The 19,366-nt window shown below is 47.5% G+C and overlaps 1 protein-coding gene across 1 annotated transcript; it reads right to left on the minus strand.

Moving 5' to 3' along the window:
• Nucleotides 1–294: 294 nt before the first annotated feature.
• ETFB (electron transfer flavoprotein subunit beta) lies at nucleotides 295–19,107 on the minus strand. The gene is made up of 7 exons (XM_035120256.2): nucleotides 19,005–19,107; nucleotides 13,781–13,939; nucleotides 6,456–6,614; nucleotides 4,891–4,953; nucleotides 3,027–3,185; nucleotides 2,526–2,713; nucleotides 295–535 (listed from the first exon to the last, which is right to left on the minus strand). The coding sequence occupies exons 1-6, from the start codon at nucleotides 19,065–19,067 to the stop codon at nucleotides 2,543–2,545; spliced, it is 774 nt and encodes a 257-aa protein (XP_034976147.2). The 5' UTR covers nucleotides 19,068–19,107; the 3' UTR covers nucleotides 295–535; nucleotides 2,526–2,542.
• Between the last annotated feature and the right edge of the window lie 259 nt (nucleotides 19,108–19,366).

The raw sequence follows: 19,366 nt of genomic DNA on the forward strand, positions 1-19,366 counted from the left end.
AATGCAAGTGGAGAGGGAGTCTCTGTGAGCTCCCCCTGCTAAGGGCCAAAAGGAACCAGATGCTGGGGCCCAGCCATATAAATACCCGTGAATCCTATGGTAATTTAACAGGGCAAAGTTAGCCTCCAGCTATGATGCGCAGGAGAACTATTCAGACACCACTTTGGCAAAGCACATGCCATTGGAAGCACAACTATACCACTTCGTGTCCAGGCCCAGACACCTTACAGCAAAGTAAGCAATTGGGAATGCAATCCCTCCACCCCAGTCCAAAAAATAACCACAGCAGTGATGTGATGCTTGCTCAGAGCACCTCCGAAAATCACAGGACATTTATTGCAATCTGACCAATCATTAATACAGAAAATAGAATCAAAGTCTCATTCAGCTTTCATCAGTGGCCAGCTGAGCTGGAAGGCAGCATGGTTAGGATGTTGGAGGGACCCAGTGAGGCGGGAAGATGCGCCCCCTTCCCCGAGGGCCACACCCACCTCGACGACAACAGCAGCAGCAGCAGCAGCAGCTCCAGGCAAAGCTGAAAGGGAGAAAGGACAGGTCGATTATGCCTTCTTATCCTAAAAGCAGAAGCCAAAGTTGCATTTCAAATGATTCCCGAGCACTTGTGGCTTTATTTTTAATCTCTGTCAAAGCATCAAGTGATTACAGGCGCTCTGTTAAAAAGTACGCAGGGCTGCATTTCAGGGAGCCAGACCATAAAAAATATGAACTCTGTTCCAATTCGGGTTCAACAAAAGCTATGCAGCTGTCTTGGTTCAGCTGCACTGAGCTAATTCTAACCACCTCACGTCATGACCTTCTAATTTTTTTCCTTTTCAAGCATACTATTTGCATGCACTAACACTGCACCCTCCAGAACACTCGTTAAGGTATATTTGACCACAGATCAAATCAAATGAATTTCTGCTTTCATGTGTTCTTGCAGAATTGATTTGTGCAGCGGGGAAGAACCCAGAAATTTAGCTTCGTGTGTGTGTGTACATACACATGCAAATATAAACACCCATTTTATACACACACATACCTATCTCTCTGGCAAAGAATGGCAACTATAAAGGCACATATAAATCTATGGTGCAATCACACTTGGAATAGTCTGTACAGTTCTTGTTACCCAGCGGGAAGATCCTATGGAGTGTGGGAGTTAAGTTCCACTAAAAACAGTGAGGCACTTCCAAGGGCACATGAATAGGGCTGGGCTACACAATGGCTTGGAGCATTTTCCTGTGAGGAAAACGCACACACCTAAAGGGGGGTATATGACACATGCATCTATACAATTATTAATGGCTGGAGAGAGACAGAGAGAGTGGGCATTTTGTTCCCTCTCATACAAATACCAGCAGTTGGGTACTGCCAATTGTGGGAGGTAAGTTCGGGAGAGACTATAAATGTTTCCCCGCCAGGAGATCACTTAAAACCACAGGTTGCAATCAATGTTAGTTGTACTCAAAGCAGACCCACTGAAATTAATGGGCATACCCTAAGTCCATCGATTTCAATGGGCTGTGCACAACATTCTCTGTCTGCTAGTGCAACAGCTGATGGGCCAGCGGATGGGTGGATTTCAGCACTGTGCAACAGCGGGATACAATGCAACAGATGTGCTAGCATAAATTCAGTGTGTAACAGACTGAGCAATCTATTGCACAACCGAGTTAGCAGCAACCTGCTCAAAAGTGTTCCGCTGCCGTGAACTCCTTCGCCAGTGCAACAAGTATGACTGTACAACCCTATGGAACCACAAGGCATGATGGCCCCTTACACAAATGGCTTTTAAGAAGAAACGGGGGGAATCAACAGGTATGAATGACAAGGGGTGAGGTGGGACCTTCATGTTCAGAGGCAGTTTAACTCTGAACACTAGATGCAGGGAACGGAAAACAGGTGGCAGCTATTGCCTTCACTCTGTGCTCAAGCACTTCCCAGGGGCAAACTGCCTCGATGCTGCAGGGAACAATGCTAGACTTGGCGGATGCCAGTCTCCAGCAAGGCAGTTCTTACATTCTCTATTTTCACTTTTAAGTGAGATGAGGCTCAGTGATAAAAAGAATCCAAGGAGGGACCAACAAGTGTGTGGGTCTCGCTGCTGAACAAATTGCCAGAAGAAAGATTATCTTCTGCACTAACTGAACACTTCTTGCTGAAAAAAGCAAGCCTCACTGAGTTTAGATAGAAGGCCTTAGACACTCCAAAATGAGCCCACGCTTCCATATAATTAGCTTTACAGGTCCCCATTCAGGAGAAAATCCACCCGGGATGAAGGGAAATGCTAGAAAATAGCTTTCTTGCTCCTCTTTGGGGATGAAGACAGGAGACAATCTTTTTCAGCATCACCAGATGGATTTTCCTGATCTTCTGACAACTGAGCCACTCCTTTTGGAAAAGGCTACTCTTTTCAGCAACAGATTTCAGGTTTGGTTTCAGTCTCTTCCTTTACTATTGGATATGCTGGGCAGGAGCTGCTGGGAGCTGGACTCCATCAACAACAACTGTATTCTCCTTACCAGAACCACTTGAAGATTCAGATCCGCCCAATCTCTTTGAGCTTAGCAACCAGATCTTCTACTGTCTCCACCTTGACTCCAGCCTTACGCTGGGGAGGGTCATCCACACTGACAATCTTCACCCGTGGGGTAAGTTCTACACCAAGGTCGGATGGCTTCACTACCTCAATCTTCTTCTTTTTGGCTTTCTGGGTTGGGGTGGGAATAAAAACAAGGCGCACTTAAAACAACCCACCCTTCTTTGCTCCCCTGCCCATTTAATCATCAGCTGCTGCTGAAATGTTGAATGTGAAAATCAATTGGGGATGTCAAGGGCTCTGCACAAACTGTCAATTACTATTTTGTCACTGGGGCCCTTTGCTTCTCGTCCTCACGTCCTCTGGACCCAAATGGATACAAAATGGGGAGTGTGTGTGTGTCATTTATCTCCAGAACAAGGCTCTGCTTAAGGGTTTGCTGTGCCAAGTATGGAATACCCATTAAAAGTTGTCAGACACATACCATGATGTTAGGCAGGGTGGCATAGCGCGGCTCGTTCAGCCGCAGGTCAGCGGTCACCACGGCTGGCAACTTCAGACGCACCGTCTCCAGACCCCCGTCAACTTCCCGCTCAACCTTCAGCCAGTCCCCGTCCAGAGTCACTTGTGAAGCAAATGTTCCCTGCAATAGGGAGAGAAGGGCTGCTGGGTTAAAGGCAGGGCAGGTAACACATTACACAAAATTCTACAAGTACACATCTCGGAAGAGTTTTGCCAGTTGCTACACCAACTGCACATGCTTGAAGCACTCACCAGCTTTTTAAAAAATGACAAAAGCTAAGCGAATATTGAAATCATTTAGGGGGTTGGGTTTTTCAGACTTCTTACCCTGCCAAACACCCACATGCCCAGAGTGGCACATTAAACCACAATGGAAAATCGCAACTTGCCTCCTTAGGCAACTGAGCCCAGACAAACCCTCAGGCACACCTCAGAATAAGCCGAGGCTGCCATGACTGGTTGATGCCGTCACAAGCACAAGCCCAGGGCACGGCATTCCTCTCTATTACGAGCCACTGGCATCCACGGCAGAAGAGGCAGTAATGCACAACCCCAGGGCCTAGGCAGAGAGCCATTAAATCGTTTGAGGACTGCATGCTTAATATATTCTTGGAACCACATCGTGAAGGAGCCTGGGATGTGCATGCCTCTCTGGGGACAACTTGGCAACTTTGTGTTCAGAGGAGTTCAATCAGTCATTCCCTTCCCAGCTAGTCTAGGGTTTCACTGGCACGTTAATTAGGTCACTAGCTTAGGGTGGGGCCTGTTTACACACGGTCAATACGTGCACGACCGTGTACATGTACATCGCGCCGAACCTGGAAGTGACCCAGAAACGACATAAATATGTCACTGAAAAAAAGAGTGCAGGCTTTTTCAATTATACGTGATTTCATCAAGGAGTGTGGTACCTTGGAACGTAATCCCTGCGTAAACGGGGGGGGGGGAGGCTGCCTGTATGCCAAACAACTCCTTCCTTTTATTTTACAGTGGTACCTTGACTTACGAACAACTCGACAACCGATTTTTTTGACTTATGAATGGAGCAAATGGTCGCACGCTTACGAATTTCTCAACATCCGAACGGAAACCGCGGCGGTTTTAGATAGGGTTTTTTCAACTTACGGATTTTTAGATGGGGTTGCTTCGACTTACAAATTTTTCCGTTTCCAATGCATTCCTATGGGAAATTACGTTTCCAATGGCGCTTTTCAACTTACGAATTTTTCCACTTTAAGGTGCCTTCGGAACGGATTAAATTCGTAAGTCGAGGCACCACTGTATTTTTATTTATTATTACACTTATATCACACCTTTTCCTCCAAGGAGCTCAAGGTGACATACATGGTTCTCTTCCTCCTCCATGAATCCCCACAACAACCCTGAGAGGTAGGTTAGGCTGAAAGGCCAGGGCTGGCCTAAGGTCACCCACTGGGATTCCTGGCTCAGTGAGGACTTGAACCCTGGTCTCCCACATCCTAGTCAAGACACTCTCACCGCTCGCTACGTCAAGCTGGTTCTCAAAGCAGGATGGTCACACAGCTGCCCTCAGGCCAGAAAGGAAAGGAAGGAAAAGGAAAATGGCAAACAAGAAGGAAGGGGTGCCCACCCACTCTTGGCTCTGCCCCAACCACTGCTGGCAAACCCCAGTCCTTCATACCATTACAGCAGCCTATTGGATGGACTCCCTTCTTTAAGCTGTGCCTCCTCGAGTATGGAAAACGAATGCGTCTTCCTTAATAGGCCACCTGCTCTCTGCCTGCCAGCCCTGCTGCTCACTTCCATCTATTCCACATAACACCCCCCCCCTCCCCACTGAATAGTACCTGAGGCCAGTCAAGAAACGCTGCGGTCATCTGCCCTGTCTGGTTGCAGTCATCGTCAATGGCCTGGAAAAACAAGCAAGGGGTAAAAAAGGATTGGAGAGAGGTGTCACCCAAAGGACAAGGAAGTGCAGCTGTTTTTTCAGGGCAAAGAGCCTTTCCCCTTCAGGGGGCAGAGCCCCCCAAATGCATTCCTGTGGGCACCTCTCCCAGGACTCTGCAGCAATTGTGTCTGGCCCAAAAATGCCAAGGTCTCCAGCCATCACAAGTGGTGAAAAGTTGTAACATGGGATGTACTGGTTGCACTCTCTTTGGGAGGCTCAAGTCAGGGCAGGTCTCCCAACAGGAATGAGGGTACCTGTGGTCACCTGGGCATTTCAGAAGTGACAAGATGTTCCCCTTGAGCCGGATAAATTACCAGCCACATGAAATGAGAACCACCATCCTTCTGACAAGTAACAGCCCCTGCAAATGAGACCTTGCATCCTTCGGGTGCAGAAGCAGAGGTCTGGGCATAGGGGGTGGGAACTTCAGGCCAAATGTGGTCATCCAGGCCTCGGGACCTGGCCCTTGGGACTCTCCACCGATAATCCCTCTTCCCAGGCCACATCTCCCACTTGCGATGCCCAGCAGCCTCAAGTCATGTGCTTTTGCCTGGCTGCAATGTTTTCTTGAAGCATTGTCTCTGGCTTGCCTAGATGGAAGCGTGTTGTGTGTGTGTGTATATATATGTAGGAAGTTCAGCCTCTTGTGTGTCTGGAATGCAGCCAGCTGTACAAAGGTAAGATCCACAACTGCTGCTCTGCCTGCTTTTGCTTCTGCCCTAGGGAGGCAAACGTTTCCCATCTGTGATGCTGCGGAAGCAGCACCTCCCCTGCTGTTCACCACTTCCTTTTCCCAAGTCCCAAGTCTCAGACCTGCTTTCCAGTCATCTTGGAGACCACTTCATAAATCTCCCTGGATCAGCTTCAGTCCAGAAGTTGGAAACCTGCAACTGGCAACCCAGACGTTTGCTCCTTTCAGCCCTCAGGCCTCTTAGGTCCAGCCTCTCATAACTCTGCCTCTATGCCTGCCAGTTCCTTTTCCTCTTATGTCCACTAGGTAATAAGAGGCCATATTAACGTCCCCATTCTGAAGAAGGGCTGTAGCTCAGCAGCAGACCATCTGCCTTGCACGCTGGAGGTCCCGAGTTCAAATCCTCGGCATCTCCAGGTAGAGCTGAGAGAGAAAGGCAGGCAATATTTCTCTGGGTGAACCAGTAACCTGACTCAGTATAAAAGCAGGTTCCCATGTTCCTATGGAAATGGTGCCTCAGCCATGGTGGCACGCCCATGCAGAAGGACTGACTCCTGGCATGAGAAGGCAAGGGATGAAATCAGGATTTAACAAGTGGCAGCTCGCTGGGTGGACTGGCCCTTCTCCGGAAGCCTGATGACAAGAAACTTGATGCCTGGAGGTTCGTAAGGAGAGCAACATGGTGGGTGCACATTCATTCCCATGCTGCACCACTTATCTGTGCAAGAACTCATCCCTTCTTTCACACACACACACTCCTGCATCTCTATTACCTGCTTCCCCAGCACTAGAAGGTTGATGCCTTCTTTTTTGACAAGTGCAGCCAGGATCTTCGAAACCTGGAAGGGGCTGAGGCTCTCGTAGTCCTTGGCAGGGACCTCCACATGCAGCCCTCGATCGGCCCCCATTGCGAGGGCTGTGCGGATCGTCTCCTGGAGGGAGGAGGCAAAAGGAACAATAAAGGAGGAAGCCTTGAACTTGACACACACATCTGCTTTCCTCAGAATTTTAAGGTATTAATTCTTGTCCTAGAAAGTCCCCCGGGAAGGCCTAGAAGAAGAGCGCTCCGGGGAAAAACAATACATTTGTGATGTTAGCTCTCCTCTCAGGCCTATTTGCTTGTTTAGCAATCAAACATATCTTACCCCAAGGGCCCTGCCAGGCACTGTGGGACTACAACTCCCATCACCCCCAATAACTGGTCATGCTGTCTAGGGCTGATAGGACTTTGGGAGCCCAACAACACTGGGAAGCCCCGTAAGTCACCCAACACCCCCTCTCACTAAGGAAAGATTGTGGTGCTTAAGAAGAGCACGGGTCCAGAATCAATGCAGTCATCTTGAGAAAGAAACCAGCCTTGGGTGGCAGTCTTGGAAGATTTATGCTGCCTTGAGCGGGGCCAGTAGTATAAAGAAAATTGGATGCTGTGCTTTCAAGATACACATTCCTGGCATGAAGAAATCCAAGTTCACTCTTCCAGCTTTGTTAATGACAATGATAATAGCCTCTATAGGGAAGGGGGATGCCTGCCCCACTGGGAACAGAGCCAAGACACCACTCCCCCCCCCCAACAGATCCAGCTGCTGAGTTTGCAATAGTAAACCCATCATTGCGCCAGCCAGCCCGCAGGCAGAAATCAGAAGCAGGAGGGCAGAGAGAAGATGGCCTTGGGAGAGAAAGAAAAGCCCTGTGTTTGTTCCCAATCTGAGAGACTGAGGAACGTCAGCTTGGCTGCTGCTGCTGCTGGGGGAAGGGAAGGGCTGCTCTTTAAAAAAAAAACCTGGGGGATTGTGAGAGCAGTGCAGCAAGTGAAGGTCACTGGGAAGCGGGGGCAGCAGTGCAGAAAATAGCTGGCGACGGTGGGGCTGTCAGGAAGCCGCAGCTGAGAGAAAAGAGAGCAGAGCCAGGTCTGGGGAGAGGCAGGGTGGAGGGGGCAAGAGAGGCATGTCCAACCCGGTTACTTTCACCTGCTGGAGCTGCTCGCAGACACACACAGTGTGGGATCTCAAGAGCGGAGAGCGTCTGCCTTCTAGCGCCCCCCTCCCATGGCCCTTCTTGGGAGCTGGGTTTTGGCTGCAGGAGGGTCATGCTCAAGGCTGTGCAAGTGGCGATCCTATGCGCTTACCTGGGAGCCAACCCCTCTTGAAAACAGTGGGATTTACGTGTGAGTAAATGTGGACAGGGCTGCACTGTCAGCACCTTTAAGGGAGCCCTGCTGCAGCCTCCTCCTCCTCCTTCTCTCTCTCTCTCTCTCTCTCTCTCTCTCTCTCTCTAACAGGCAGAGGGAATTCCAGCAGGTGATGCAGATTCTCATCTATTGTGTTATGACTGTGTCCACTGAAAATTCTGTTGATGGTTCCCACCCTGCATTTGGGCTCCCCCTAAACAGGGGCGAAGTGAAGGTACATTGGGATTGGTTTGTAGATTGCTGGATGATTTTCAGTCAGCTGGAAAAGGTTCCCAATTATAGCAACAAAAAAGCTGCCCCCACCACAACCCCCACCCAAATATAGAACTGTCAGAATTCCTGCTTAGCTACAAATTAACTCAGATGCATTTTTTTTACTTGCATATATATGCAAGTTATCCTGGGTCCGGGGGTCAATTGCTTCCGCTGCTTGAGTCATCATTTGAATCTAGTCTTACTCGCAAGTCACTGTTTGGCACCCAGCTCTAAATGGTGATTTAAAAAAGGAAAGAAAGGTAAATTTGGAAAGCTTGAAGTCTGTCTGTGTCTGCCCTAGACTCACAAGCCTTGATACCTCAGGCAGTAGAGCATGAGACTCTTAATCAGGGTTGTGGGTTTGTGCCCCAGGTTGGTCAAAAAGATTCCAGGATTGCAGGGGGTTGGACTAGATCAACCATGTGGTCCCTTCCAACTCTTATGATGCTCTCTAAACAGAGCCCCTTTTCTTAACAACGCAGCGAGGTGTTTAGATGATGGTGGTCCTACACCTTTAAAAGTGTGCCCTGCTGAAATCCCTGCATCGGCACAACTATTAAAGATATGGGAGCCTCCTTTTCATTTGCCAAGCTCCTAATTCTCTCTCTGCTGCTCATCGGACAAGAAAACCACCCTTAATGTTCACACATGCAATGCTCTAGCCCAGACAACTATACAGTAGTACCTCGGTTTAAGTACACAATTGGTTCCGGAAGTCTGTACTTAACCTGAAGCGTACTTAACATGAAGCGAACTTTCCCATTGAAAGTAATGGAAAGTGGATCAATCCGTTCCAGACAGGTCTGCGGAGTACTTAAACTGAAAGTACTCAAACCGAGGTATGACTGTACTCTGCACACCTCAACAGGTTGAGAAAGAAAGGCTTCTCCATTGCTTCAGGTGTGTTAAGTCTGTCAAAGGTTGGTACCCAGCATTTGGAGAAGAAAGGGTTTTGGCTCCAGCATCCTCAACATGCTACAGAGCTCTCTCTTGTGTGCTGCTGGTGCCACCTGGTGGCCACCAGCCCAACTAACACCAGTTAGTTCAGCCCCCATCTCTCATCTCTTTGCACTCAGCCCCCTCAGCTGTAAAAAGCTCTCGATTTAGAATTAATTATTTTGATCACAGGCCACTCAGCAAGTTGGCAGATAGACAGAAAGGAGCCTGAGCACCAATTTCCCAACAGAAAATTGGAGAAAAGAATTTGGGACAAGCAATTAGGTGTGCCTGAGCACCAATTTCAAATGGAGGGTGGAGAAAATAATTTAGGACAAGCCGTTCCAGTCACCAGATGAGGAGTAAGAAAGCTGTCCCCCTGCATCACACTGGACATTCCCTGAAGAGGCCACTCTGTTCCGCCTGTCCCATGCAACACAGACCAAAGCTGTGCAAGCAGAGGATATTTACGAGAGAAAGCTGCTCCCGCAGCAAACAGTTTCCTCAAAAGCAGACCACTTGCATAAGAACATACTAAACTATCCCATATTGAGTCATATCTTTGCACTCACCATGGGCCCTTGCACCCCTCAATTTTTATTTTTGTTATTTACATTGAGAGACGAAAGTTGGCTCTCTCTTTTTTGGTTGGGTAGAGAGAGTGGCCTGTTGTTTTTCTGTCTGTGATTTAGGGTGCATGCAGGTGTGTTGCCTCCTTTTTTTGAAGGGTGTGTGTCTGAGCATTGTCCACTTTTCTTCTGTGAAATGGGTGCATTGCACGGCCTGCAGCAATTTCATAGATAATGTGCCTCCCGGGGCCCCAAAAAGATGGGGAACCCCTGATCTACACTGACTGGCAAGTAGTCAGGGCTGCATCCAATGTTCGTCACACTTGCAGTACATTCAGTGAAGTTAACCGACATGACTAACAGGTCTATCAACTTCATAAGTCTGCTCTGAGCACAACTTAGTTGGCATACAACCCTCAAACAGTCCTACTCAGAGATGCCAGAGATTGCATCCAGGACCTTCTGCCTGCAAAACATGGGCTCTATGACTCAGCTAATGACCCTTAATTTGATCATAGGCTGTCAGCAGGGATTTCAGGGGGTGTTTTTAGAAGAATAGGGTAGTATTCAACTAACTTTTACTAAAGCAGACCCACTGAAATTAACAGCAGTTATGAACTTAGGTCCATCAATTCCAGTGCGACTACTCTGAGTCATTTATATATTGCCTTTCTTCCAAGGCATGAAATACTAAATATACGTTGCAAGAATATAGTTTACTCAGGCTGGTTAATGGTCCTTTCAGGAGCTAATGGCACAAACTCCCTAGCCTCCTATTAGGAACATATGAATCTGCCCGATACTGAATCAGATCATTGGTCTGTGTAGTATTTTCTCCTTCAGGGATTCAGACAGGAGATGCTGGGGATTGAATCTGAGACCTTCTACAAGCAAAGCAGATGCTCTACCGTTGAGCTATGGGCCTTCTTCACTTCTGTCCTCCCTCCGGCCACACAAGTCAAGCAGACCTAGGGAAGGTAGGAGAGGAGCTGTGCCCCAATGGGTACCGTGATGCCACCAGTTCCCTGGTCTGCTGGCGATCTTTGTTGCTTTAGAACGTACAGAATGCCTACTGCATCTTAAGCCACCTCACAAATAAGAGGAAGAGAGGTTTTTAAAAATCACTTGCCAATATTGGTGGCAGGAAAGATTCCTTCCTGATCCCAAATTACAGCAGAAAATAAAATTACACTACATGGGTAGTGGTATTTGTAGTGTTAGTTCTTTTACTTTTTTCTTGTCCCCCCCCCCCTTTCTTTCTGTACAGTGGTACCTCGGTTTATGAACACAATTGGTTCCGGAAGTCTGCTCATAAACTGCAGTGTTCATAAACTGAAGCGAACTTTCCCATTGAAAGTAATGGAAAGTGAATTAATCCGTTCCGGATGGGTCCGCGGCGTTCGTAAACCGAAAATTCGTAAACCGAGGTGTTCATAAACCGAGGTTCCACTGTATTTGTATATGTATGTTGAATCTTTATACTTTTAAAATAAAAAATTAAAAAGAAAAAGAAAAGTAAAGGAAAGTACCATGGGTAAAACTCACCGAGCAAGCTTCCTACCCAAGGAGAAATGCCGAGGATGAAAACTCTAAACCACAGCTGAGCTAGCCCTTCTCTTGCTACGTTGCCCTCCTGCAACCTGCCCACTTTCATTCAGAACCAGGCTTCGAGAAACCAGCAACCTCATTTTAGCCAGGGGTCCAAAGCTCCAGGGTTTTGGAGGACTTCAGCAGAGCTCCCTGCAAAGCATTGTCTATGCGAAGCTTTTCTGATTTTACATCTCCAGTTTTACTCAACCCAGTAGAAGCAGTCATGGTAATCTGTAGCCTACTGTACAAAGGTATGAGTCACCTCCTTTGCCTATCCACCACAGGCATGAAGCCCCTGAAGGGTGGCCACCAGGGAATGTGGCCCCTGGTCTGTAAAAGCTCTTCCATTCTTGCTTTAGTCTTAAAGAGTCCCGTGCGATACAAAGGGCAAACAAATTCATTACAGCATAGGCCTTCATGGACTACAGTCTATTTTAATCAGATGCATCATGTGGTCAGACAAGTACAGTGGAGGAGAGTATACCAGGCATAGGCAACCTTGGCTCTCCAGATGTTTTGGAACTACAACTCCCATGATCCCTAGCTAACAGGGCCAGTGGTCAGGAACCATGGGAGTTGTAGTTCCAAAACATCTGGAGAGCCAAGGTTGCCTATGCCTGGAGTATACCATTATAAATCTCCAAGGCTTTAAAGTTCCACAAGATTCTCACTGTTTCTACTCAACCTCAGTACTTAGGATGCCTTCTGGTTACCTCCATCCCCCACCCCAAAAGGACACATCTGGAAAAGATGTATTTTAAAGGTGAAGTAGAGGTGCTTCAAGAGATGACTGGATTTAAGAACCATCTCTCTCTCTCTCTCTCTCTCTCTCTCTCTCCAGGGCTGCATTTGCATAATCAAACCACGGCTTATTAAATCGAGAACCACGCAAGCTTCATGTACCCGCATACAACCCCTTTGCTTCTGCTTTGCTCTTCCTTTTCTGCGAATAAGCCAAGAACAAGCCAAGAAGCCATGGTTAATCATAGCTTGCTGTTATGTCCAGACAAGAAACTCGCATGAAGGGGAGAACAAAGTGGCTGCAGGCAGATCCCTGAAGCTCACACGTATCTTAGCTTCTTAAGCTGAGATATGATTGCGCAACTGCCACCTGTTTGTCAGAGACCACTCTTAAGAATACAAGTACTACCCTGTTGGCTCAGACCAATAGCCCATCAAGTCTAGCATTCTGAGTGGAGCTACAGCCAGGCAGGTGTTCACATGCAGGGTACAAAGGCACTGGCTACCGCCTGCAACAGGCTGACATTAGGTGCACTTCTAGGCAGGAACTAGATCATTTATACACCTGCACAGCACTTAGCACTGCTAGAATTGGCAACAGCAAGGGAAGAGACATGTGTAACTAGGAATTTAAGTCTCCTTGATATGCTCATTTTTTCAGCTCATGTATGTTTCTATATGTAGCTCAACTGAATTATAGGTCTAGTTACTTATTAGATCTGAAACAAAAAAAAAATCCTTCCAGTAGCACCTTAGAGACCAACTAAGTTTGTTATTGGTATGAGCTTTTGGGTGCATGGGACCTGAAGTCTTCTAATATGATCACCACCCCTTCAAGTGCAAACTACAAGGTCTTCAGTTAAGGAATTACAGTTAAGGCATCTTACAAAGCAAGACTTTGCCAAGGTGGCTGAGGAACTATCTAGGAGCCTGCCTGCTTTCTACTGTTTTACTTCCTCTAAAACGCTCCAAGGGACACAATTACTGGGTCTTTTTTCTTTCCTTGAAAAAACAACAGGCTGGTCACTGACAAACAAGTTAATGGATTTGCTAAATGACACAGTAAAGCAAAGCAATTTCAAGAGTTGCCCACTTTGTTGTTATAGCAGCTAAACTTAGATAAAACATCGTCTGCAGAAATTTAGCAGATTATAGAGGCAATAGTTTGAATCTCCTTTCACCACCACCCAAGTTGTTCTTTTCACTTTTGAGCTAACCTGCCATTTTTGAAAGTAATGTATATTCTATTATATTGCAAAGGTTTAATTGCTTACAGTGCGTAAGCATCCAATGCACAGCTTGACAAATATAACAGCTAGTCATTAGACTTTCTTAAAGTATTTCCAGGAATTGAGTTCTACACCAGATACCAAATGTTGGGGGGTAAAAGCAAAAATGAGGAGAAAGTCTGAGGTGGGAGAGAACAGCAGCTGTTTGGGATAAAGCAGAAGTGACCGACTGAACCATCTGGGAATGGAACTCAGGTTTGAGATACCATTGATGGGGTGGGGTCCTATATAGAGGCCAGTGGAGGATTGCAATTAGGGCAGATTGGGCAGGGTCGCACCAACCTCTTATTTGTCCTCATTCAGCTCCCACCTGCCCCAACTACTCAGTTGGCTCTGCTCGCCATTGGCCCTGGCTCCACCTATTGTTAAGTTTCCCTGCCTTCGGCTCAACAGTTTCAACGGACAACGTCCACTGCTGTCAAACCCACAGCCAGTACTGGATACTCAGCTGTGGGTTCTGGTTACACAATGATTTCCTTCCCTTGCCCTCTATTTGCCTTGCCTCCTCCTTTCGGGGAATGCCTCCTCACCTGGCACTGCTGTGGACCGCAGCTCACAACTACCACCTCCGAGACGAGCTTTTTTTCCTTGAGGCGCACGGCTTCCTCCACGGCGATCTCACAGAAGGGGTTCATGGAGTGCTTGACTCCATCTGTCACCACGCCTGTTTTGTCCGGCTTCACCCGCACCTGCAAGAGGAGCAAATTTGTCATGGAGGCAGCTAAGGAAGATCTGGAATTGGGGGAGGAAGCTCTTGGGGACCTTTCCCACTCCTCTTTGGGGCATGAGGATCCAGAAGCTAAATGCAGCACACAGGGCATCATCAGCCCCAGGTAGGGTAGCAAACATTACCAAAGTTTTCAAATAGTTTAAGGTAAAGGGACCCCTGACCATTAGGTCCAGTCGTGACCGACTCTGGTGTTGCAGCGCTCATCTCGCGTTATTGGCTGAGGGAGCCGGCGTACAGCTTCCAGGTCACGTGGCCAGCATGATAAAGCCGCTTCTGGCAAACCAGAGCAGCACACGGAAACGCTGTTTACCTTCCCGCTGTAGGTAAACTTGCACTTTATCTACTTGCACTTTGAGGTGCTTTCGAACTGCTAGGTTGGCAGGAGCTGGGACCGAGCAACAGGAACTCACCCTGTCACGGGGATTTGAACCGCTGACCTTCTGATCGGCAAGCCCTAGGCTCTGTGGTTTAACCCACAGCGCCACCCGTTGTTGCATTAATGCATGTTTGCCGTAAGAGCTTCCTCTCTTTTAAATGAGATAAGAATCCAAGATGAGCCTATCTAGATTAGGCCAAATGCCCATCTAGCTAGTTCAACATCCTGTTATCACAGTGGCCAACCAGATCCATAATGGCGTTCAGGGAGGATTAGACAAATGCAAGAAGCATAAGGCTAAGGTAAAAGACCGGTTAAGTCCAGTCAAAGGTGACTATGGGGTTGCAGCTCTCATCTCGCTTTCAGGCCAAGGGAGCCGGTGTTTGTCCACAGACAGCTTTCTGGGTCATGTGGTCAGCATGACTAAACCGCTTCTGGCGCAACAGAACACTGTGACGAGCGCCAGAGCGCAGCGAAATGCTGTTTACCTTCCTGCCTTAGCGGTACATATGGTAGTTATGTTACTTGCACTGGTATACTTTTGAACTGCTAGGTTGGCAGGAGCTGGGACAGAGGAATGGGACCTCACCCCGTCACACGGATTCAATCCGCCAACCTTCCGAATGGCAACCCCAAGAGGCTCAGCAGTTTAGACCACGGCGCCACCCGCTTCCTTTGTAAGGACCCTCCACCGTGAGGGGCAGTGTGCCTCTGAATGCCAGTTGTTGCGCACAGGTCCTGCTCTTGTGCTTCCCATGGGCATCTGTTTGGCCACTGTAAGAACATGATGCTGGACTAGATGGGGCACTGGTCTGACCAAGCCGAGCCCTTCTCCTGCTAGTGTGAAGCCAACAAGCAACACCTGAAATCAAACCTCTCAGCCAAGACTATATCTGTATATTTGCCATCCACCAATTTTGCCACAAACATAAGGCTGCAGTTTATTCCTTATGCACAGCCTTCTGTGGGGGCTGTCTGCTTGTTTATTTTTAGCCTGCCTTTCAATCATCTTGGATTCCCGAAGCGATGAACAATTAAAAGATTTTGACAAAACAAATGAAAACAAAGATGACACAAATGGCTGGGGGGTGGCGGTGGTTGCAATCAACATCATCCCATTCCCTCCAGCCATTCTCTGCTCTCCGATTCATGTGGTCATTTTCAATTATGATTTTTTCTCCACTTGATTATCTCTGGTCATGCATGGGAATGAAATTACACAGAGAAAGCTCTGACATGACCCATCGGTACATGGATACGCTCAGCTGTGATTTCAGCAATTGGGGTTTGCTCCAAAAAGGGCTACCAAGATTGCAGAAGTTGAAGCACATCCACAGACTGTCAGTTTCACAAAATGCTAATCTCTACACTGCAACTTTTCTGGGAACAGTCCAGCTGAAGGAAGAGGGGGGCAGTGGCTAGAAGACCAAAAAAAGAGAGACCAAAACTATTCACTTAGTAGCCATTCACCCCTCCTCTATGCCTTGGGCAGGTTAATTTTGGGGTGCTCAAGTTGATTGGTTTGGTTCTACTCTTTCCTCATCCTCTCATCCCTAAAGTTTGTGAAGGCAATGAGCTGGTATGCATACATTGTTTAAGATAAACTATGGCTTAGTGCAAATGCACGAATGTGCAGCCTGCTGGGGAGCAGATTGCAGCCACTTTGCTCTTCCTCTCTGATCCTGTTGCAAGCTAAGCCATGGTTTGTTTTAGCACGTTATTCAAACCGGATCTCATGATTTTCTCCTCCAGATAAGCCACATGCCTGCATTCAGATGGCATGTTGAGCCAAACCAGGGCTTTGCTCAAAGCAGCCACAAGCTCCTCTCTGGGAACTCGCACGCTTGTGCATTTGCGTTAAACCATGGTTTGGCTTAGCATAACGTGTGAATCGGTTGAATGCAGAAATATCTTTGGTTGAGAGAAGAAATTCTAGTAACATATTCATACACAAAAACCACAACCTTAACCATGTTTACCCAGAAGTAGTTTCTATTGAATTCAATGGGACTTACTCCCAAGGAGAATTGTACCCACAGTACAATACGAAAGCACACAAGGAATTACAGGAAACACACAGCTGAAGTCCAAGGCACTCTCAAGTAAGTTCCCTCAACTCTTTGAGAGAAACCTAGGAACAATAGGAATGCTCATTGTATGCCTCCTCAATGTTTACAGGTTTAAGTGTTTTGGAAGAAGCTTCTGTTTGCATAAGGAAGGCCCAAGATCAAACAGCCTGCTCCTGCACAGAGATCCAGTAAACATAGACTTAAAATCAGAAAAAGAAGGCGGCTGTTTGCACACACATCTTTGCGCAATTAGCAACCATACTGGCTGCTTAGGGATTGTGTTCACACACAGCTGCAAGGCACCCATTCAAGCCTTCCAGCAGTCAGAACCATCTGGCATTGTTCTGCAGACTTTCTCCACACATTAGGCCAGGCTTCCTCAACCTCGGCTCTCCAGATGTTTTTGGCTTACAATTCCCATGATTCCTAGCTAGCAGGACCAGTGGCCAGGGATGATGGGAATTGTAGTTTCAAAACATCTGGAGGGCCAAGGTTGAGGAAGCTTGCATTGGCCAGGCATCCCAAAACTTCAGCCCTCCAGATTGTTTTGGCCTACAATTCCCATCATCCCTGACCACTGGTCCTGTTAGCTAGGGATCATGGGATTTGTAGGCCAAAACATCTGGAGGGCCGCAGTTTGGGGATGCCTGCATTAGGCTGACCAGCACCATGGGTTCTTCAGATGTTAAGACCTTCTGATACCAAAACTACTGCATCACTGAACAGAAGACACAAGACTGGTGCATGTAGATTCTCAGGTGCAAATATCACCTGTGGGAACCCAGGTGGGGTATAAATAATAAAATTATTATATTATTACATATGCATTCACAACTTATCCATGCTGGAGGGCAGTTTCCCAGTATGCATGCATTCAGTAGGAGAGACACATATGAGTGCCTCACACAAATGTTAACCTGCACACAGCTTCCCTACATGGAAGTGCCTTTCATATAAAAAAATCAGAAGGTGTGAAGAAGCCCTCAAAGTCTTGATTCCATGAAGAAGTAGCTTGGCTAGCCTCAAACCAGTAATCCCATGAGAAGACAAGATATTGAGCTACGTGGAAGAAACACAGGATATAAGCATGATACCTGACAACAAACAGGTCACTGTTATTCCCATTTACCTGAGAATGAGAGACAGAAGTTGCCCAAAGACACACCCGCTGAGCATGGAAATTTAGCCCTGATCTCTCAGGCAGTGTTAAAAAATGAGATAGGAAAGCTAGGAGCTAAATGGAACCTTAAACCCAGGTTATGGGCACAACAACAGAATGTTTAGGCACACTTTTTAAATAAGAAGAATACAAAGCTGAAAATGAATGAACTGTAGCTAAAATATTATGTTCATTTTTCACACGGTTTAGTCCTTACCCTGCCCACCCCTCCTAATATTCTTAAGAGGGTCTCTTTTCCAGTCTTCAGAGAGTAGCTGGAAGTGGGGAGGCAGAAAAAGGTCCCCCTTTGCAGTTTTAATCTCAAAGCTTAGGCTCAGTGCTGTGCCTAAGGCTCAAAAACTGCTCACACTTAATAAAATTGCCTTTTGCAAAACGTGTCTAGAACAACGGGAGTTTTGAACACTGCTCTCAGGTCCAAGGTCCAGCTAAGATTCTTGAATCAGAAACAAATATTAACATAGTTATTGAGGAATGCAAGTACAGAATAAAACCAGGAAAGGTTTAATGCAACATGATGGCAACAACTCTGCTCTCTCCCAGTACACCTCCTTGATGTCAACTCCCTCCCTCAGATCTCCTCCTTTTAATACAATAATCTATTGCAAAAAAGTTTTTTCTTTTCTTTTACAGTACTCCATGGTGAAAAACTTAAGCGTAACTATACAGTCTCTGAAAATGGAGGGGGTTTTTTTTGCCAACACGGCTGACAGCCAATGACAGCTTTCTCCTCTGCCAAGGCATTTGTCAGCAAGAGGTGACCTTGGGCCAGTCACTCTCCCTCAGCCTGACCTACCTCACAGGGCTGTTGTGAAAATAAAATGTGGAGGTGGGGAAGTGGAGAACAATATGCACCACCTTGAATTCTTTGGAGGAAAGGCAGAATACAAACACAATACAGCAAAATAATAAATGAGTAAAAACCACTGCCTGGGTTTCCTTTCCTTTCCTTTCTCCCTCTCAATCCCCCCTTTCCTCTTGTGCCATGCATTTTAGATGCTAAACATGAGGAGGAGGGCTTCTAGTCATACTTATCGCTGTAAGCTTTTCTCGGCTGAAACTGCTTCAGAAGCAAATAACTGAAAAAGATAATAACAATCAGCCAAGTACAGCGAGAAAAGAAGACAGCAGCAGCACCAGGCAAATGCCTCCGGCAAACGGTTTTGAGAAGAAAAAAAGGACGCCCCCTCCAACACCTGATATTCTGAGGTAGACTGCCCGTGAATACGGAGGTTCAGACACACGTGACAACGTGAACGTGTGAGCGCCACACGCTCAGCGTCGTGTTAACATGCGGGTCTGGACTAGGGGGACCTCCGGAGAAGCGCTCCCTCTTTTGGGACCCAGGCGTCCGAGGGGCTCCCTCCCCGCGCACCGCCCTCCCCTGCCTCGCCGCGCGCACCTTCACGGCGTAATCAATGACCCTCTTCACTCCCACCATCGCCCTCAGCCCGGCCGCCGCCATCTTGCCCCGCTCCCAGTCGCCCTATCAGCAGCCACCTAGCTTCATCCTCACCACGCCCACCGGGTTCTCCCAGCCAATCGGGAAGAGGGCCAAGCGGTCCAATCCGTGCGCATGTGGAAGGGGCGGAGGGAATCACGTGGGTGTGTCTCCAAAACTCCGTGGTGCCCAATCGGGAGTTTGTTTCGGGTTTCCGCAAGCCAATCGAGGAACTCGGTAGGAGGGCATAAGGGCGAGAGTGGGGGGGAACGAAGGCAAAGCGACTGCTTTTTCAAATTGGATTACTGATGTGCCGTTTTCAC

This window comes from Zootoca vivipara, chromosome 6 (genome assembly GCF_963506605.1).
Source record: "Zootoca vivipara chromosome 6, rZooViv1.1, whole genome shotgun sequence".
Classification (NCBI taxonomy): Eukaryota; Metazoa; Chordata; class Lepidosauria; order Squamata; family Lacertidae; genus Zootoca; species Zootoca vivipara.